The 22,705-nt window shown below is 36.3% G+C and overlaps 1 protein-coding gene across 1 annotated transcript; it reads right to left on the bottom strand.

Moving 5' to 3' along the window:
- Positions 1-3,976: 3,976 nt before the first annotated feature.
- On the bottom strand, positions 3,977-18,370 carry EFHB (EF-hand domain family member B; the record flags this gene model as incomplete). Its single annotated transcript, XM_084209268.1, has 13 exons — positions 3,977-4,141; positions 7,003-7,184; positions 7,677-7,880; positions 8,249-8,456; positions 9,261-9,415; positions 10,802-10,869; positions 12,617-12,700; positions 13,060-13,186; positions 14,775-14,885; positions 15,516-15,696; positions 17,015-17,158; positions 17,947-18,006; positions 18,302-18,370. The coding sequence occupies 13 exons, from the start codon at positions 18,368-18,370 to the stop codon at positions 3,977-3,979; spliced, it is 1,758 nt and encodes a 585-aa protein (XP_084065394.1).
- Positions 18,371-22,705: the final 4,335 nt, after the last annotated feature.

Here is a 22,705-nt window from a genome sequence, read left to right as displayed (position 1 = left end):
TTCCAAAATCTTTCCTACAGGTTTGCATAATCTATGATGACATCTCCAAAATTAGTAGGGTATTAAAGAGCAGTAAAGACATGAAGATCCTATTGGAACTATTTAACCATGGTAGCATTTAGTGTTTCTCTGGCATGCCTAAACCTGTACCTAGCTGCTAGAAAAGCACTCTGGCCATGCAGCAAGGTGAAGCCATGCAGGCAGATGGTGCTCTGTGACAGACTGTCAAATGCAAATACCTACTGTCCAAAGAAATGCATCCTAATGGCAAACATCAACTAAATAGGCTGTGTTAAGTCGTTCCAAAAACATCATACCTGCTCCCATCTGTTGGCAACACAAAGACTTTAACCATCTTTCTAGGCACTTTTCCCCAGTACCTTTTCTGCTTAGGCATCCATTTGAAGTACTCTTCTTAGCATAAAAGATTATTAGCATTCTATTTAGTACACAAATAATTATATACAGATGTTTAGAAACCAAACAAAACTGGCCATTCACTTCAAGGAATGAGTTTAAGGACCAGGAAATTTACTTGATCAGATAAATCACTGAAAACCAATAATTCTTGATGTACAGAACAAAAACACTAAATCTTTTGAAGACAGATACAATAATGTTATCTAGTAATAATATCAAGAAAAGGCCTACATTTATTTGTACATATATTTCTATGGAAGACAGTGGGCTAGATCTTCCAGCATGTCAAACAAAAGTCATTGCACAGATGATTTTTTTTTTCATTAGAGAACTGAAATAATAACAATAATAATAACAGAATAATCCAGTCCAACATCTGCTTTACTTAGTGCAAGTCACTGACAAGTAAGTCATACTAGCTGTGTACATTCACATTCATATATATGCTAAAATTCACACTCTAAAGATAAAGTGCCAGAAATACAGAATGAATGAAAAGTAATTTTGCACATTCAGATCTTCAGCCTCATCTTTTAGAGGTGTCTTTAGGTATTGAAAGTCAGTTTCCCTGTCATGGCTTTTGGGGACTAGCAAACACTGGTCTCTATCTCTATCTCTGTATATAGGAAGAGCTCCCTGCTAAGCACAAAGCACAATCTATCTGCTCTAAAATGAATTTTGTTCATTTGACAGAACCAATTAAAAATGCATCATTATTAAATACATTATTCTTTGGAATACTCATTACAGTGAAACAGAGATTAATGGAGAAATAATGCACAAGTATCTGAATGTGCTGTGTCTTTTATCCAGTGTATATTTTTATGAAAATTCTATTAAGAAAATTTGACACAAAATGTCCAGAACTCACCAATTTTTGACAAAATATTTACCTTTGCTACAATTTGTTGTTTATTAGTTTTGTCCACCGTCTCAGTAAACATGTGGTTTTTTAATATAACTGTTAAAAAATAAATTGCCTCAAGCACTAAATTTATACATTTACTCTTAGAACCCATGGCTTTTGAGTTGTTTTCACATCTCTTCCCAAAAACTTTACCTTGGATACAGCCCCTCGGTTAGGGCAAGGTAGTGCGCTGTCCTGGTTACACCAGCTCCATACCTAGGACCACACTGAAATATAGACAAAAGCAAACCTTATATTTTATGTCTTTTGGAATATATTGAGGGACCCACAAAAATTACAGAACACAACTGGCAGCTTTAAAGCCTAAAAACATGTCATTGAATTCATATATTGGGAAGTCAAACAGACATGAAACAGAAAAACCTGCACCAAAGCTCTGTGTACACAAACTGTTTCATAAAATGAAGCAAAAGAATTTGGGAACTTCTGAGAAGCTACTGTGTCATAGTAATTAAATCTTTCAGGAGCTTCCTAATCAAGGGTGACGAAAAACAAGCACCTACAAGCAGAATTTACAGGTCTTTTCAGTAATTTATCTTTTAAAGCTTCAGAGAGGTAATTTCAAACCCAAACCTGAAAGAAAATCTTTAGTCTGTGGTTACAAATATACCCAAAAAAATGAAACCATGATTCAGCAGTCTTCTTTACTCAAAACTTATTTAGCAGACTGACCAAGAACAACATTAATTCCTTTTCATTGACAAAGGAAAAGATTCTAATGAAAGAGGAGCGTAAGAGAGTATCTTTATGGAAGATTTAAAAAAAAGGGTTCACAGAATTTCAAGCTGCTGAACAAACACAACAGATCTCATATATACACATATATACATAAATACGTACACACAGATCCAGTAAGTTTTTCATTTTCCCCTGACATGATCTTGAGTATTTAATCTAAAATCTTCTATTGAAGAGGAAAAATATTTTCCTTTTTCTAAAGTCATTCTCTCCAATGCTTTTGAAAGTTGTTTTTTTTTTTGCAGCCACAAAGGTAAAGATTCTTCCTTCCCACATAATACGAGCAGGAAATAAGCTTTAGAGGGTTTCACTGAAGGTGTTAAAATTCTAACATTGTAAATTCAATTGTAATGAGCTGTACATTTATCTTTCTTTCATGGTTCCACTTTTGACAGTCAGTCTGCCTCCTGCATGCTTCTGAGTGTACGCAAAGAGTTCCAGAAGGATGGGGAGGCAAGGCAGCAACAGTGCAGAACATTCATTCACAGCAGGAAAGAAGTTGCCTTCATCAAGCAGCATTTCCACCACCTGCTCCTTGGAGATACCAGAAAGCAAATTCTTTCTAGTTGATATAAGACAGCTACTGTTGATGCTACAAAAATAATGTACAAAATGGTCTGGCTTGCAGATTTCATATAAAAAGCCAGTTACATGTAAATGACCAGCTCCTAGAACATAGGCAAAAGAGAAGTCTTAACAAACACAAGAGAAGAAGGAACTAAAATGTTAAGCTGGCATTACGTGTGCATTTCTAGTATTTGACAAAACAAACCTTTACTTTAATTGTAAAACTCAGTAACACATTTGGCTGGCAACATTCTCCAAATCTTACAAAGGTATTTAAAACACTAATAGGAGACAAAATTGCATCCTTCTTGAAATCCTGTATATTAAGATTACATTGGGCAAGGATCTTTCATTTGAATTTGAAAGTCTAGAAGTAATATTTCTCCCTGTTAATAGTGAACAATTTTCATCTGTTTTACAACAACGTTCAGTACTGCAGTAGAAGAGTGAACATTCCAACTCACAGTTGCAGGTTTTCATATTATTTTCTTTCCATTGTTTATTCTTATTGGATGTTACATCTATTAATTGAGATTTGCATAATAATCTTTAAGTGTTTTCCATTAATGACTCTCCCTCTTCCCGAGAAACCACACTGGTCACAAATGAACAGCTGGCTCTCTGGAAGCCCTCACAAACTTTTCTGACTACTCAGTAGTGAAATGTTTATTACATAAACACCTCTCAATATCCATACTTTTCTCCTCATTGTGAAAGCTGAATACTATTAAGTAATAGTCATAAGCTTGCACAAAGAATAGGAGCCCTCTGCCACAAACTGGACATTCAATTCTGGCACTTCTTAACCTATAGGTTTTTATGGAATCTATTTCCTGACAACACTTTAGATCCCACACCTATTGCTATGTACCTTCCTTACTATTTGACTGTAAAGCATTTCCTCACATGAACGTTCAAACATCTCAAATACTTTGCCACAACCAGATCTCTGTTGACAAGAATTACGGAACATGAGAAGAAAGGAAAATTGCCATGATATGATAATCTTTGACAGGCCTTGAATATCTGAAACATTTATCTTTAGCACCTTTAAAAGTGTCCTTCCATTTATAAGATAAAAAAATAAATTAAAGAAATAAAAAATGAGATAGAAGGTATTTGTAAATATTTGTATTACATTTAGAAGCATGGATGCCAGTGCCTACCAAATGCGATGATTCATATGTGGTGAACCTATATGTGGTGAACCCACTACTCAGAAAGACAATACACATACAAATATTTATTGTTTATTTTTTTATTCAGCACCAGAATTATGACAAATGTTAAATAAAAGCAGTGCCCAGAGACTAGAATCAGAGTCTAGAAATTTATGCCTGATTCATGTATCTTATTCAGTATATTCCACATACTTTCTTCACAATCACAAAGCTCTTTTATCTCATGTTTTGTACACACTTGCTTCCATATTTCTTCAAACCTTTCATCTGAAGCATTCATGCCCATATTGTGGAGAATTTGTTTAATCTACAAAAATAATACAAAATCATGCAATTCATGTAATTCTAGTCAGCATTTTGTTAAAATCTACAGTGTCTGCCTTTGACATATTTAGCAATCCCTATTTGCCAAAGAATATTTTCCCACTCCTAAATTAAAACTGACCACACCCTGCATCCTTAACAAAAGAAGTTCCTATTTAAGTAAATCTGAATCTTATTGCAATGAAAGCTGTACAAAATTGTCTGTAATTAATACAGTAATGCTGATGCACTACTTCAACACTGGGGAAAAAATCAAATACAGAAGACTAAGAGAAAAGTACATGTTTTTCAAAAGCCCTAAGTAAAGTTTTGTTTATCCACTCTATTTTTGCTGTCTACAGTTACCAACATAAATTAGATTATATTATTATCTGCATTTCACAGCAACAGTACTACACACAAGGTCATCAGCTGGTAGAGATAAGTGGGTGAAGTGACTAAAATGAAATGGTTCGCATCAACTTTGAGCCTTGCTATAATTTTACACCAAAAATAATTCAGCAGAAGGGATTTTTTCCATGTTTTCTCACTTGGATGCTTCCTGTTGCATGCCTCATATTACACTGACCTGTTGACTCATTAGAGGAAGGTAACTTTAGAATATTGATGCACTCTGTGCTTCTGTTAGTATCAGCAAACATTTGGCTTCTTGAAGTGCATCATATATGTGTGTGTACATGTGTGTTATATTTATGCTATGGAGACTTTATGCATGCTTTGATGAAGGCCTTTAACACAGTTTAATCAGCCTTGTTATACTGTCTTTTATATTTTTGTATAAATATCGGCCTGATCCCCAATACAGCAAATCTTCAGCTTCATCTTAGCCAATAAATCTATGAGTGCTTGTGCAAGCTGAAATTGCAGGAGAAAAAAAGGAACTGAATTTTGTTTCTTTAAGCATAGGTGTTGTTTCAGTTACATCAATCATACCACCCAGTAAAGCAAACCAGATCTGATCCAGTGTTTTCAACAAGCTAGTAAAATATAGAAATTAAACTAAAAGCAATATTCCTTCACAGGATACCACTGCAGGGAGAATAAAGGACTACATGCTCTCATAATTTGGCTTCACCATGTTAAGAGAGAGCTCTGTCCTGACTCATCAACTGCTGTAAAATCATCACTGACCAAACCACAGACTATTGTGTGCAGACAGGATAAAACTCACTCTCACATATGATCAACATGCTGCATACAAATTACACACTATTCCTCAACTACATAACTTCCATTCTCTTCAACAGACTGGAGAGAATTTCAGTGAAGAAAATGGCAAGCCCAAGAACTATTTTGCTCTTTTGCAACAAGATGAGTCACCTCACAAAACTATTTCATAGTCAGAATTTGCATTCATTTCTACCACACTATACAAAAACAGTATTATATTAGTCTGAGCTTTAATCTAATAATAATATCATACAATCATAGAATAATTTCATTAACCATGAAATTTTTGGAAACATTAATTATACATATCAAAACAATAATCATAAAATGCCCCAATTATCCCATTTCAGGAACATAGGGTGTTTCAAACAACTCAGAGGTGGTTCTGCACTGAATTCTATATAGCTGGTATAGTCTATAATAGAGTATGACATCTCAGGACATGTTATAACTTCAAAGAACAGCTCTATCTAGTGCCTGACAGATCTAATTGGCAGATGTAATTGGCTTTTCAATGAAGCATGAACTTCATTTACTGTTAGTTGCTTGCTGCATGCACTCATTTCCTGCTTTCAGAGCTAGATTACAAAGTGGTAAATGCTCATGTACACAACATTCTGACAAGGCGTTTGATGAGCATGACACCACACCTTCAACCCCCAGTCACCAACCAGCAACACAATTTTTTGTAAAATATATATTCAATTTCTAGATCCACTTTCAAATATTACTGCTGATTATTTAATATAATGAATGGAGGTCATTAATGTAACGAAGAAGAGGTTGCCACAGCTTCTTTTCTCATTTTAGATTGGAATTTCACATTTCATTACAATTGTCTAATAAATTTTATTTCAGGTAATGAAGCTCTCTCTTAATATTTTTTCCCTATGAATTGTATACAAATATAAAAACAATACTGAAGAAGAAACAGCAAAGTTATTTTAGTATTTATGTGAGAGAAATTCTGGTCTGTGAGAAAACAGAGCGGTAGGAGGCTGCAGATATATCAGAAAAATCATGGTGTCCCCACGTAAGTCCCTAGAGTCTCATGTCCCATCTTTGTCTTGAGAATTAAGAGAGAGCACAGCATTGCTGTGTGACCCCCAATGTCCTCTATCACTACACAGATCCTTTGTACAGATCCTGAGCCTACAACTGTGACTCAGCAGAGCCCTTAAAAGGTACTTTCAAGTGGTTTGCTGAATTTGTCATTAGCAAAACCTGCCAAGTTTGTCTGAGGAGAGATGCTTTTGGTAAAATTTTCCATTAAACACCCCTATGTGATAGAAATTATTTTTAAACACCTTTAAAAATCATCTTGTGGGGCTTTTTAAGACATTTCATAGAATAACTTGGATTGGAAGAGATCTCTGGAGATCATTCATCCAGTAACATAATCAAAGCGGGGCTAACTTTACTAATAAACCATGTTGCTTGAGACCTTGCTCAGAAATTTCAATAGATTGAATCTCAATAAAATTAATATCTACCATCTTTATGAATTATTTAAAATGTGAAGAGTACATATTTTTCAGATAGCTGAATGGATGTAAAGCAAGATGGTAATGCTGCACTATGAATTTTACAACCTGTTTACTTGATGACTTCCCACTCCCATATGGCTAGCAGAATCATTATATTGGAAGAATATTCTGAAGAAATTCACTATACCTCTGCCTTTGGTCTCTTTTTTAAAAGTTGTTTTTCATATACTCCCTTTTGACTGAAGACAGAAGGGAACAATAGTGAAAAACCACTGCCCTGGTCACCATAATTAGTCGTGTCACTGAGGCGGCGAACTCGAGGAGCAGGAATATCTGAACGAATACTTGGAACACCACACAATGGATAACCTGTGAAAATCAATCAACAGGCAGCATGGATAAATAGTGCCAGGAAGGATAAAACATTTTGCATGAAATAAGAAGAAATATGATGCTTGACATAGGTTCAAAAACAAGCTACATAATTTTCTTCCTCGTATCTTTTTTTCACATTTTTAGAAATCCTGGCTTCAGTTACATCATGAAGTGTGAAAACAAGGAATCTTGCAGTAATATACTAGTACTTACTTACTTAGTATTCACAGATGAAATTATTTCAGGTGATTGTAAGGAGATATGGTTCTCCCAAAATTACTAGCATAATTTCTCAAAGACATCTAGATTAATTTCAATGTTTTTAAGACTGTCCCTTCCAACTTCCAAGTCCTAATCTTAAAAAAAAACTTAGCTTAGATAAATTAATTAGTTATTTTACATTAGTAGGACCTGTAGCAATACTTTTTAAACTTGCTCCTGATTTTGTCTTAAATAATGCTCAGAAGTGAGCAGCACTGTACTTACAGGATGTTGGGATACCACCAACAACAGCATTATACTGAGAAGATGACGTTTGATAATTTGTATATACACAGTCTGTTGATCTTGTAAGTGGTTTTGGCATCTTTTCTGAGCTTTCTGGTTCTTTTAACTCAAGATCTTCCTGTTCTGGCAGTGGTTCTTCCTCTTTCTTTGTGTCTTTGGGAAGACAGGCATCTAATTTTTTCCCTATATACAAAAGTTATGGGACAGCCAAGATATATTATCAACATATTATAGACTAAGAAGCAAAAACTTTTGCCTGAATAACTGTAAAGGAGGTAACATAATTAATCTACATTTCTAATAATGCTTCTAGGAAATGTTTTACTTTCTTTTGATCTGTATTACTAAGAAAACATCCCAGTATCAATCTCAGCATGTTACACAGAACTCCAGGATTCTGAAACACATCTGTACTTCAGATGCTGGTAGTTAAATCAGTCTCTAAATCCTATTCTTCTAAAGGACCACCTAGTTTACAACAGCAAAGTTCATTCAACAGCTATCCTAAGAACAAGATCATCCCCGTATTTTGCCACTATTAAAGCATCTACCTTTTGTAATTATTTTTTCTTCAAACTCTTTAACACCCATTTTATGTTTCCAGTTCAGAAAGTTTGCAAAGTCCTGGTAATTAATCAGACCATCCTTATCCAAATCACAGCAGTCAAATAAAGATTCCAGGAGCTCATCATCCAGATTCATGTTCAGCTGAAAAAAGATCTTTCGTAGCTTGTCCTTGTGTATCATTCCACCACCATTCTATTGCCAAGAAAACAAAACAGTTGTTATATTCTATGATTCTCTAACAGCCATCATAAAGTAACTTCACCAAAAGAAATATTGTTGCAATTTATATATATTTATACATATATATAAATAGCACCAGACACACTATTTCAAGAAGAGTAATATTGCTGAATACAAAAATAAACTCTAAGTATTTTAGAAATCTGAAAAGTGTCAAAAAGTAATTTTCAACTTAAATAATATAGTGATTTGAGAGTAAAGGTGTGGCAAGCTATTGTGACAAGACAGCAATTCTAATCATAAATCTTGAGGAAAAGCCAAAATATCTTTAAAAGTAAGATATCAATCATTCTATATACATTACAACTAATGTTAGATATGAAATGCCAATCACAGTTTTTTTTCCAGAGAGAAAAAAAGAAAATACCTGAAATTCTGAGGCTTGGCAGCCCAGTCAAAAAGTACAGCTTGGAAGAAAATATGAACATAACCCCTTCCACTGTTTTCTCTTTATGAAGTAATGCCAGATTTTGAAGTCCAAAAATTGTTAAGATTACTCCTGCTTGTGTGTCCCTTGCTCCCTCTAACCTGGATATTCCAAATAATATTACAAAAAGCTCTAAATACAATTGTGTCTAATTCCATAGCATATCACAGTAGATGAGACATTCAATAACTATGAAGCTGCCTTCACAGTTACAGCCTTCATCCATATTTACCTTGCTTTGCTTGTGTTTCTTTACATCTGTATCTCTAGAGCACAAGAGCACTAATGTCACACATTCCTTTACATTTATACCTTTTCAGAGCACTAACCTTATCAAAATGTCTTAATGCTTCTAGTAACACATCAAAATCCCTATAGTTAGCTTTCTTCAGACTTTCTCGAACTGCAATCAAGATAACTCTTTCTCTGTTCTTCCCACAGAGGAACTCACATGGAACCCGGACATGAAGAAGATCATGAACATCTATAAAAATGAACAATTCCTCAATTAGTTGTGCATATGCAGCAATCAGACATTTACAAAAAAAAAAAAAAAAGAAAAGCTTGCATTCATTAGGAAAAGGAGAATTTCAGTTTCATGATGCTGACTTTCAGCACTGCTGAACAGCTGATACAGTCATTTCATTGCAAGATCAAATCGTCCATATAATTATTTCTCTACTCACACACAGTTAATATCAAAAATTTTGGAACGTAATAATGTAGCTTCACAAACCTATCCACTGCTTCCAAAAGCTTCTAAAAGCAGTAGTTTTTACTCAATGTCGAGATAATTGAGCAAAAAAGTACATCTATTATTGATCTACCACTTCCAGTCTGTCACGTTCCATACACTTATGTATATAAGTATATACTTATGTACTATCCAACATTCAGTATTTTGGATAATTATACATCACAGGTTTCTAGAAGGACAGTGCACTATTTTTATGTTACTGTTCCCATTTTCCTAACTTTATCAGTATTTTTAAACACTTTCACACTGAGCTACAATCTTCATCCAAATTCCCAAGGTGCCAATGTCACTTTCTGGAGTGCAAGAAGTTCCTTCAGAGTACAGTAACAAACATGAGTAGCTCACCTAATCCCCCTCTAACAGCAGGGCACAAGCATTATTCCCTACTTGTTAATTATGAACCCTTTTGTTCAGTTCCTTCTGCTCTTCCTTATAGTATGAACTTTATTACACTACATAGTAAAACATGTAAAAGATTATGCACTCTTTGAACAGACTTTCTCTGACCCAGATTAACCGTATGACTTTGATCCACTTCATCTTTTTGCTTCTCAATTGTTGACTGTATTCCCTAATTATTAAACACAATGTTAAAACATCATCAATCCCATTGACTATTTGAGCTGACTACCTTTCAAAATTTTGTCATAATGAAAATTAAGAGGTTTTTTTGTACTCTGCTTTCTTTCTCCTTGCAACCTTCAAAAACTTATTATTCCTTTTTATTGCTCGTAATTTTTAGTCTTTTTAGAGAAGTGTTTCAGAAATCATTGAGAGGGAATATGCATGATTGATTTAAATAGCCATTTTAGTTGGTCACTTGGATGTCAATAAGGATTTTCTGTCATTTCCCATTTTGTTACATTCAAATACAAAGGCTTTAAAAAAGAAAAAAAAAACCAGCATGATAATCCCAAACCTAAAGCTTCTTTATTTTTGACATTTACTTTTTTCCCACTAGCAACTTCAAATCCACTCAAATTCACATTTCAGAAATTTACTGTCAACAAATTTTTGTACCTTTTTTTAGGAAAATTGTATATACAACCAACAGTTATTACTTCAGCAGAGTTTCATCAGCGAGGTAAGATTTTATTCTGCTCGTGAACTTACCATATTCATCTGGAGGGATCACCAATCCAAATGTATGGTCTGGGGGAACATTCATAGTATCTGCTATACTGTCAAAAAGGACATTTTTTTGTTAATTGTCAAACAGCTTATTAATAGCCAAAATAAAATCTCAGCTACTATTAAAAAAAATTATTAATAATAGGGATGATACTCATAGTTAACCTGAAATTTGTTTATCAGGACTTTGTTTCAACATTGCCATTCCAGAAAAGCAACCCTTTACAAAGCTGATTAGAACATTCACTGTTTGTAATGTAACACAGCCAAATGTAACATTATTTTTTTTAACATTTATGCTCATTAAAAATAAAACCACTCTATGCCATTTTTCCAAAGAAAATGATAGAAACATGTAAGAAAAGTCCTTGTAGTCAAATAATAGGAATATTTAGATAAAATCTCCAACTGAAATGTCTGAAATAAACTACTTTTGGCTAAAGTAGTTGAATCACATTTAAAAATTTAATCACATATCTGCTTTTCCACATGCAATTTTGTGTCTACCAAAACCAGCAATCAAGCCCATATCCATGCAGAAAGCTTTTCTCAGTTCTATTTTCTGAAAATTGAATATTCTGCTTTTGACATTAAAGAACTGTTTCCTTTTTTTAATTTTAAAAAGATACAACGCTCATTTTATTTTTAATAACTAAATAATTAAAACACTTATCTGAATAAAAAATCCCCATCAGAATTTAAAATATTATCAGTGCTTTGTTCTAAAGCCCAAAACAAACAAACAAAAACCCACACACAGAAATGGAAATACCACAATCTAAAAACTACTATCTATATTTTTCTTTTATCATTTTCATAATACACATAGGACGTCGATGGCACAAAATTCACTAAATAACATTAAGTTAGCCTGTATCTGTCTTGTAACATTAGTGGTGGGTTTCAGCCTGCACTGCAACCCATCCCTGACTGATCACACTGTTTCGTGTTGCTCATGCTCCAGGTCTGTCTCACAGTAAGCTGGGACACAGTGACAGGGAGAGAAGAAACTGACTTGTATTTGTGCTCACTGCTCACATGCACTTATGAAAACACTTCTCCAGATCAACCTAAGCCTGCGATCTCGAGTTTGAAATTATATTTTGCCACCAAAGTCAATGTTAGTGAGCCTTCAGATATATTTTTGCAGAAATCTAGAGCATCTGCAAAAACAGCCTTTGGATACATTCAGGAGCCCTAGATCTGCAGCACACCTGGATCCTAACCCCACTGTACCTTATGACTTCTGTGGTGCTTCTTAAGCGCCGTTCTGTAAAATCACAAACTGTCCCAGATTGCTTCATAAATGTCAGTTATTTTAATGATTCAACACAGATTGGTAAATGCTGCTAGGTAATAAAATTTAGTTCCATGTCCTTTTCCAAGGAAGTAATACAGTGAGATTACAGATGATGTAATGAAGAAGACCAAAAATAGTGTGAGAGTACGCAAAATGGTTGAATCCCAAAACATTAGGTGACGTGTCAGTCCTTTCAAACCTTACTAATTGCAAAATACTGGGGGAAAAAATATCTTTAAGAGTGCTTGACCATTTGAACAGTAAGATCTAACTTCACTACATGGACACAGTACAGCCCTTACTAGAAACTTGTGTACTTATCTGCCTAATTAGGGCAGGTAGAAGATCCTTTTCTGTTAAATGAGTGCTGCACTGGAAGCATTAAGCACACAGTTATATTTTTTATCCAAAACATAAAAAGATATTGGAGAAATGGCAAAAGTGAGTGAATTTTGTGCTTGATCTATTTGTAACAGAAGGTATCTTTGCTTACTTACGGATCAAAAACTTTTCCAACCAGAGGCTGGTATTTTTCCTTGAAATCATCACTTCGTTTTGACACAAAGTATGGTGCTCTCTTCCTACAAATTACAAACATAACTCGTGTAGAAGTTTTTTTAAATATTCAATATTTTTTCAATAATATTTTAAAATATTATTATATATTAAAAGAAAACAGCAACTCCTCTCAACTTAGTGATTAAACTATCTTGCTACTTAAAATCAAAGGGCTTTACATAATGCTTAAGACATGCCGAGAGTTGTTATATGGTAAAAGCTGTTTGGATAAACTGTTCTGAAAATTACATCTTGCATTTTCTATTCAGTTCAATACAGCTAAGGATAGGATTGTGAGATATACAATTTTCTTCAAATATGAAGACCCACTCTTCCTGATAATTTATCCCATTCATTAATTAGTTAATTCATTGCAACTTACGAATCCAGGTCCAAGACCCAATTGAGGGTCTTGGCTGTATTTCGCCCATCTTCATAGTGAGGGGTTTCCATTCCATAAACAAAAGACTTGTCAAAGTGTGAGTTATACTTCCTGTTGACTGATTCCCCTGCAGAAAAAGCAGGCATTTTAACCTGTGAAAACACCTCAGAAAAATGTACCCAGTATCTTCATTCTTAAAACAAAACAATGAAGAAACAAAGGCAAATAACAAATCTGTTCAATTAAAGATAAATAATTTGCATTCTCCCTGTTTATTGAGTAGTTAGGAACAATCTTACTGTCAAAAGTGAAGATAAAAGGCAAAAAAAAAAGCAAAACTGCTTCAGTTGCATGTTCTTTTATGTCCAATTAAAGACAAGCCCAACAGGACAAATTAAACCACGCAGCCTAAGTGGTGAGGGTCAAGCAAACATTGCTTTATAATATCTACACTTGAGTAGAAATGTGTACCATTTGATTTATTGTTTTCAAAAAATGCAAAAAATGTTTTTGATGTGCTGCATTTTCAGATATACTCTTGCTATGTCTTTTTGTCACAGAAAAAACAGTCATTCTTTTTCTTCAAGGTCTTTTCAATCACCTTTTAAAAAGAATGATAATTAGAACTTTCAAAAATATTATTTACTGCATGTTTTCTAATAAGGGCTCCATATGGTTGTATGGCAGTGTGGCATTTTTTACACTATTGCTGGGGCACACAGTTGACTTTTTTCCTGTCAGTTTGCTTCTGACTTGGCCTCTCCATGGTGGATGGATGTTACAAGAGAGACAGAAACAGATAATGAATCATTTCACTAAACCATCCAAGAAAGGCAGAGAAGAGAGGAAATGAAATTACAGATTCAGCCAATTTATACCAATACTATTTAGAGAATAATTTCTCAGTGAGACAACAAAGTACTATATTTCACATCTATGTCATACTCTCCACATAAAATTTATATTTTCAGCCTAAGTGAAAGTCATGGAACTGGGAAAAATAGAAGTGGCTGCAAAAAAATAAAATGTACTGCATTTAAGACTGCTATTTTTCACTCTGCTCCTGTGCTCCTGTGAAATAAAAATTAACCATCCCTGAGCACACCACATCATACAGGTACACCCCCTAGGGGCTAAAGCAATGCAGATACAGCCCACAGACCCATGGGAGGATTCTGTGGAACCTACATTCCAGGGAGCCACCCAGCAGCCTGAAATTCTTCACAATCAGATCTTAATGCTAAGCTCATCAGAAAGTCTGCCTGATTTGAAATTCTTTTTGGATCCTGATGAAAGAGGAACTAGAGGAAAATGTACTGGAATGGGTTGGGCTCACAGTCTGCGACTTCAAATCTGGGATTGCTTTCAGTGGCATAGACAATGCCAAACTCAGTAAGCAACCAGGGCACCTGTGAGTTCCTAGTTTCCTGGAAATATTTTGCTTTTCAAACAGCACCAAAAGAAATCAGGCTTCCAACTCCTTCCTGAAGTTCTTACACTGTTTTAAATGCCCATCCTGAAGTGATTGACAGTTCTAGAAACTGAGATCATGCTCTCTCACTTGCTTTTTTTCAAATAATTTTAAAAAATAATATATATTGTACTAATACAGTGGTTAAAATTAAGAGTTTATATCTCAAAAAATACCATACAGTAGGCACTGAACAAACATAGAGGAACTTTTTATGTGGTTTCTTATGAGCCTTTTACCTTACCTACATAATAATCCTCATGTGATAGAACATACAAATCATGTCCTTCTCTCGCTTCTTTATCCACTTCCTCAAAGGTTTTTGGCGGATTTACAACCTCTCCAGCTGTTAAATCTGGAAACAAATAAAGAATGTATGGTTGGAGAACCTAAGGGGGGTGGATATCTTGTTTCATTCATTCTTAATTGTAAACAATACCTTGTTAGAGAAGTTGCTAATACTGTGTAAGGATGATACTTCTTACCACATTGCTAGTCAATCTACATTCATCTGATGAATAGATGAATGAACATCTAATTCAGTATTCACATAATGACATGGGATTAGGGAGAGAATCACAGAAACCCAGATAAACATAACTTTTGCAAGAAAGCTACATGGGCAACACAGATGTGATTTCCCCCAGTCTATGGAGGAAAGCTACACATGTCAAGGAAGTTTCTTCCATGAGACCTATTAGAGTTGTTGGGAAAAGGAAGATAAGTTGACAGCTACCCTACAGTTCTCGCAGGAAATCTATAAAGACAGATCAGGAAGAGAGCCAAAAGCCCTGGTAGTTACCATATGTTCTCAGTTGCTTGTTTCTTCATCAAAACTGAAAAATTTTTAGTCCTTTCAGTAGCTGTTATATAATAATTCCTCTCTTAAAATGGAGTTGTTGGAATCATAGAGCATGTGCTAGATAATAAATTGCAGATTATCTTGTATTTACAGGAAATATGTTTTAATGGCTTATTTTCCTACCTTTGAAGACTTTCATTCCAAATGTAGTATTAATTATATCCAAGCCCTCAGGTAACTTCAAAGATTGATCATGTGATTTACCCAAAGGTGCTTCACGATTACTGGAGTAAATTGCTTCTTTCATGTCTTGCATCTTTTCTTGAAATTCGCTTTTAGCAACTGGACTTATCAATGAAGCTACCTGAAGACATCACAAACAACACCAGAGGCAGGAAAACCAACAAACTTTGATCATTCACACAGCACTATGACTGCCCACACAAACAAAAGTGTGCTCGTAACTTTCTAGTGTTCTAATGAGATCTTCCATGGTTACACTGACATAAATTTATCCACTGAGTTGCAAACAAAAACTGTATCTTGAGAGAAGACCACTGATAGCCAATGCTATGCTAAATTTCCAGCTAAATAAAATACTTACTGTGAGATATTTTTATTTTTATGCTAGCTTTTCCACTTTTATATATATACATTTTCTGACTGCAGTCTTTCTTTTCTTAGCACATATTAAAAACTATAGTCAAATTATAATGTGACCAAACCTAAAGTGATTTGATTTTTCAGGCTATCCATCAAAGTAATGGGGATTCTAGAGAAGATTAATTATTAGACTCTCATTAAATATTATATAAATAAATATTGAAAAAAGTAGCAGAAAATTCAATTGATCCAAACCAATGCTTAGCAAACTTACTAGGCTCCCAACCCTTCCTACAGATAATATTTAATTAATAATGCAGTCTTCAACAGACAGTACAGGCATATCCACTACAGATCAATCCATTCAACAAAAAAGTTCTAAGGAAGGACACCACAACCTGGCTGTCTTTTATTTTGGATATGCTAATAAATGTCCTACTCAACATCCTGTAATATTAGGACTTCCTTCATAAAAATACTGTTTACTAATACAACTGCTATTTTTAGAGATAGGAACACTAACTGTGTGATAAAACTACCAATGACCTCATCTGTTGTTTGATTACAGATTACAAAGATAATTTCTAAAGAATATACACAAAATAGTCTGACATATCCAAACCATCACTTTTTAGCTCAAAAAATCAGTTTCTAGCCAAAGGCAAGAAAGCACACTGAATAATTACACCAAACTGTAAACACATTCACAGATAACAGCTGTTTTGCTAAGAGCTCAACTGGTTTTATCTCTGTAACCCACAAAAAAAAAAGCAAGCAGCAAAATTTGTGGGCAGAAGACTGTTTATTAACTTAAATCTTGAAATTAAATTAACAATTCTGTAGTCACTATGAGAAGTTACATCACTGATAACAGTCACTGAACTTCAAATATTTTCCAGTTTCAATGTTAAGTAAGTCCTATGACTTGACCTCAGAACTCAGATAATTCACAGCAGCTGTGAAATGCTGCAGTATAAACACTCACCTTTATCCCTGACTATGAAGACAGCAGTTGCTTTTATTAAGAACACTCTTAAGAGGTTCATTCTTAAACAAGAGTAAATGAGTCACATTCTTACAGTGAATTGGGAGGTTGACTTTATGCCATGAGTCAAGTGAGTTGCAACATCGGGATCATCTGCACTGCCGTAGAATATTATTTTAGCACCAGGAGCTGGATCTGTTGTATTTCGAAACTTTCGTACAGCAGTGGGAGTAACAGGCTATATGTAAGGCAAAACAAAAACAAATTTACACCAGACATTCACAAAACCTTAATGAAAACGGACTGCAGACATTTGTGTCATTCCAAATATAAGAACAAAATAGGATGCTTTAGGGTGCAGTACATGTACATGCTCCTGCAGATGCTGATACTGAGAGCAAAAGGTCAACATAACCCAGACTAAATTTTATCAAATTGCTAAGTTTCAAGGCTTCCCATACTTATTTGTTTTTAATTTGGGCAACAGCTACCTCACATGTTCTTGATGAAAACTAGATGTTACAATTATAAATTTCAGAAACCTTTAACCAGATTCACAATTTCCCCCATCAATGAAGCAATTTTAGAAATTATTTAAACTAGGGTGTTGGGGTTTCTTTAATTATCATTTAAAGGGAGACCTGCTATTTACAGGATCCATTTGTGTCTCAGTAGCCTCTGACTCTCCAGGGCCATGGGGAAGGGCCAGTGGGATTCCCAATTCTGGCAAGCATCCTTGTAGATAAGAACCTCCATCAGCAGTAATAATAATTTCCAATAATTACTTCAATTGCCAGAGGGAAAAACTGCCTAAAACAATTATATTTAGTCCCAAATGAGCAAGCACGGTGACTTTTGTAAAACATGTGGAATGAATATGAACTGCCAGAAGTGTTTTCCAATCTTGCCAGCTAGTCTCTGTAATTCCACGCGATAAAAAACAACATTGAAATAAAAGGTAGTTTCAAAAGTGAAGGGATGTAGGAAAAAAAAACCAAAACAGGAGCCTCTACAAAACCAACTCACCCTGGGTGTCTCTTTGAGACAACTCGCAACCGTCTTGTCCGCGCGACTCAACTTTCCAGCCTAAGCAATGCAATCAAAAAATAAATAACGTATCACGAAACTCGTCATAATACACACAAATAGTCGAGCTGGAATCTGACACTATGCACGGGACATTGTCCAACTGTCCCCGTTTTGATGAGGGCGGAAAGGAGCCACCCCTCATTTCTGGGAGAGAGGGAGGGAGATGCCCCAGCCCCTCCCACACGCTGCCCTCCTCCAGCCCCTTCCCTCGGCGAGACTCCGCCCCAGACAGGCGCAGGAGCGGGCCGGAGCTCCGGGGCAGCGGTGGGGCCTCTTTGGCGAAGGCACTCACGTTCGGCAGCAGCTCCGGAGTCCCGTCGGGGAGCGTCTCTTTGGGGCATGGCGGTGGCTGGTCCGCCATGGCCGCCGCTAACTGCTCGCTCAGCAACGGCGGCGGGGCCGGCGCCGCCAGCGCTCGTGCGAGATGCGCGGTGCGGCCGGCGCTCACAGCGCTCCGCCATCCCCTCGCACCCACCGCCCTCCATCCTGGTCCCTCACAGCGCTCCCCCAGCCCCTCGCACGCAGTTCCCCCTTGTCCTGCTCCTCACAGCGCTCCGCCATACCCGCGCACCCAGCGCCCCTCGTCCTGCCCCTCACAGCGCTCCGCCATCCCCTCGCACCCAGCGCCCTCCATCCTGGTCCCTCACAGCTTCCCGCCATCCCCTCGCACCCAGCGCCCTCCATCCTGGTCCCTCACAGCGCTCCGCATCCCCTCGCACCCAGCGCCCTCCATCCTGGTCCCTCACAGCGCTCCGCCATCCCCTCGCACCCACCGCCCTCCATCCTGGTCCCTCACAGCGCTCCCCCATCCCCTCGCAGCCAGCGCCCATCGCTTCTCCCCTCATAACCCTCCCTCCACCGCCCTCAGCAGCCGCCACCCCCCTTACATCTCACGCCCCTCGCGAAAAATCAGGAAATAAATTGCATTGGGCTGTTTAGTAAATGTCATGATCTAGAAAAATAATTAAGGCCCAGCCACAGATGTCACACATTCCTTAGACCGACTGTTAAGTCTTTGAACTCTACCAGCTTTCAGACAGGCAGGTTGGATCTTGAAGCTGAAATGAGGTCTCACATGGTGAAAAGTTTGATCAAACTTTCAATCTTTATTACTGTAATAAAAAATACTGCCTCTTTCACAAGTGTTGTCGCATGCTATTAAAATATTGGGGCTGTTCCTGTAGAGAAAACTGCAGCTCACCCACACACAGCTGGACGTGGGTGAGAGAAGCCCGTCAGCACTACCCCATGTATCAGACACGTGAGTGGTCTTACTGTTTGTCTTAAATGAGTCAACACCTCATATATCTAACCCACTGTATTTGCCTTTTAGAAACAGATGTGGATTATTTCAGAAAGGCAGCATGGGTAAGACTGAACAAGTTTCACCGCTGTTTAACAGACCCTCAGTTCTTACAAAGACTTTTATTCTCAGATGACATGTAACAAACCATCCTCTTCTTCCCAGCAAAATATCTCAATTTAATCACATCTTGCTCCATTCTCTATAGTCCTTCAATGGCAAAACCAATTTTAGAAAAATATACAGACCTTAATTGTAATTAATCAAACACTACCAGGTGTCACCATTTTATTCTCTGTTTTAACATTTGTTTGGTAAGGACTTTAGATGAATGATGCTAAATTAAAACTAAATTCCTTTTCTACAAATGGAAGGTGAGAGGCTCAGGCAGCCACTGCTGTCTAATGATGTGCTCCAGCTGTCCAAGTCACCCACAGTACTTATCAGTGCCATGATCCATGAACTTCCAGCACATATAAACAAATGTATCTTGGTCTTCTCCAGGCAAAAAGCATCATGTATAGCATCAACTATGATCTAGCTGGGGCAATGCTGGTGCCCTTTTTGAAAAGACATTATGTGGTTTTCTGCTGTAGATGTGGCTGCACCACACCCCTAGTATGGAACATCCATGTCCACTTGGGAGCTAAAGAAGCTCTTCTAAAGTTTTAGTGTGTTCAGTTCTTTTCATATTTCAATCATATTTGTTGTTTCTTGAAGTTTAGAATTTTCCTGCAAAATTAAGCAATATTTTTGGTAGTTTAATCAATAAAATGATTGGTTATGTCCTGCCTTGTGATCCATTAATCTGTAAGGTCAAATTTCTATCTAGTCAAACATAGAAGGGAGAACTATTTATAGAGCAGAAGAGCAAAGTACAATAATGTAAAAATTAAATGGTAATACAGGAAACTGAGATTTTTTTAATCCCAGGATAAAATTCAGGAAAAGGAATTTTTGTGCTTGTGTGCTTGTAGTATTTCTAGATGGCTCTCTACCTGTGCTCAAGGTGGTATCATTTTTATACATTCTGTGCATTGCTGATTTATTTTTACCTTGTTTTTCCCCAGTAGGTGGCCACACTTGCTAATTGAAACCATCCACTCAGCCCCGATGGAGTGGGTTGTGTCAAAGGCATTAAAATAGGACTTGGACATGTAAAAAGAGGGCCTATTGCAGAAACAAGTAGAGAAGAAGTCCTCAGCCTTCTTTTTTTTTTTTTTTTTTCCTCTCTGTTCCTCTTTTCTTTTCTGCAGAAACATGGGTCCCTATAAATCAATTTGAAACCTACTGACAATATACATTCCTTCCTATAATTCCTCTCATTCTGCAACCAGTGTCATATCCATTCTGATATGTTATATACTGAAAGTTATTTTGGCCACAGAGAGAATATTTGTGGAGTGGGAAGGACCTGTAATTTTAAAGATAAGATGATGAATTAACAAAAAAACTGAATTCCATTTTAGGGAAAAAAAAAAGATTAAAACTTTCTTAACTTCAGCATGATTTTGTCATCTCCTATGTCAAAAGTAGGATCTCTAGAGAAAGCTGTTTGGAAAAAGTTGAAAATTTTCCATTCCACAGCAGCGCTTTTTTTCCTCAACAGTACTTGACATATCACTAGTTTCTGACATACAATTCCCACAACCTAATGCTTTTTTCTGTCTTGTTTAGGCTAAAACAGGAATGGAAACTGTCCAAAACCCTGCATTTTACTTTCTTTATGAAGCGCAAACACCCCATGTTCTGCAACACAGCTCTCACTCTGACTATGGTGCTGGCATAGACTGGAGTCAAAGCACTAAGTTCAAATATTCCTGAAGGTCTCTGAAGGCCAGAGAATTCCATGCAAAACGTCTGGATGATGTCAGCCATGCTGATGCACTTTGCTGTTACTGCCTGATTGCTTCCATGTTTTTTTATTCAATTCATTTATGGATAGGAAACTACTGTTTTCTATGTGCTGCACACTTTCTGTATGCTATGATATGACCAAGCCAATGTAGGTACAGAGAAAATGTAAACAAGTACAGATAGGAGACAGAAAAAAAGAATGTTATAGCAAAAAAAAAAAAAAAAAAAAAAAAAAAAAAAAAAAAAAAGAGACGTTCAAACACAAAAAAGAGATTCTGCACATTCTCTAAAATCAAGTTCCACTTATTATTACACATCTAGCATTAGATTTAAACACAAAAAGGCTGAGCAGAACATAGTATTAAAACTCTATTACTCTATTACAGAGAAATGCTAAAATAGATGTGCCACCGGGTGAAACCATGACCCAGTAACATAAATTTGTTAATATCACCCAGCAGTTTCACTTTTGGTATATGATATATGAACCATGATGAAATAAAATATGAAAACATGACCACTGGTAGGGGCTATCTGTGTGATTTCAGAGCCTTCCTTCAATATCTTTTTTGTGCAGACTACAAGAGAAGAAACTTGTCTTCACCACTAGAACTCACAGAGACCTGTCAAGCCTGAAATACAGAACTACAGTAAATACAGGAACTTGGTCATTTGATTACTGCCACATTCTCTCGTGTTTCTATTTCACACATTCACAGTGAACCCTCGGTGTTTGCTGTCCCACTCTGTCAGCATCAACCAGCTGTGAACAATTTGGGCATTTCACAAAGTGAGAGAGATGTGCTACAGCTCTGCCTTGTGCTCAGAGAGTTAAGTTAGCCAGCAGGAACCTCCTGCATGTAAAACAGGCTTCCTAACAGCAACTATATAATATGAATAGAATTCCTGCATCAAAAATTCCATTTAGCCTTGAACTTCAGATACATCTGATAATCTGAAATTTTATGAAGAGTTTATGAAGAATTTATTCAATTTTATGAAGAATTTATTTATATGAGAAGCATAGATAATGATCCTTACATATGGAATAGTACGGTTCTTTATTAGATAAGATTAAGTGAAACATTAAATGTCATGTATGACGTGTTTAATCACTAAATTGAATTTAGTTCAAGTAATTCTAGAGTGTATAAATTCTAAAGATTCAGTGTAATATTTTTCCACAAAAACTGGTAATGTGTGTACTGTGTCTTACTGAGGTGGAGTTAATTTTCTTCAAAGCAGCCTGAATGGTGCTGTGTTGTGGATTTGTGATTAAACTACTGTTGATAACACCGCAATACTTCAGCTACTGCTGAACAGTGCTTGCACAGGGTGAGGACTTTCTTTTTTTCCCCACTTTGTCATCAGCCCCACCTAGGGAGAAATGCTGCTGATCGTTCAGAAAGATGAGAGTGGAATACAGCCAGGACAGCCAACCCAAACTGATCAAAGGGATGTTCCATCTCACACAGCGTTACACTCAGCAATAGAAAATGGAAGTAGACAAATGAGATGTCTTCCAAGTTGGCTGCT

This window comes from Fringilla coelebs, assembly GCF_963513975.1.
Source record: "Fringilla coelebs genome assembly, chromosome: 1".
Lineage (NCBI taxonomy): Eukaryota > Metazoa > Chordata > Aves > Passeriformes > Fringillidae > Fringilla > Fringilla coelebs.
Note: the sequence above shows the minus strand (reverse complement) of the source record. Positions and strands in the feature narration are given on the sequence as shown.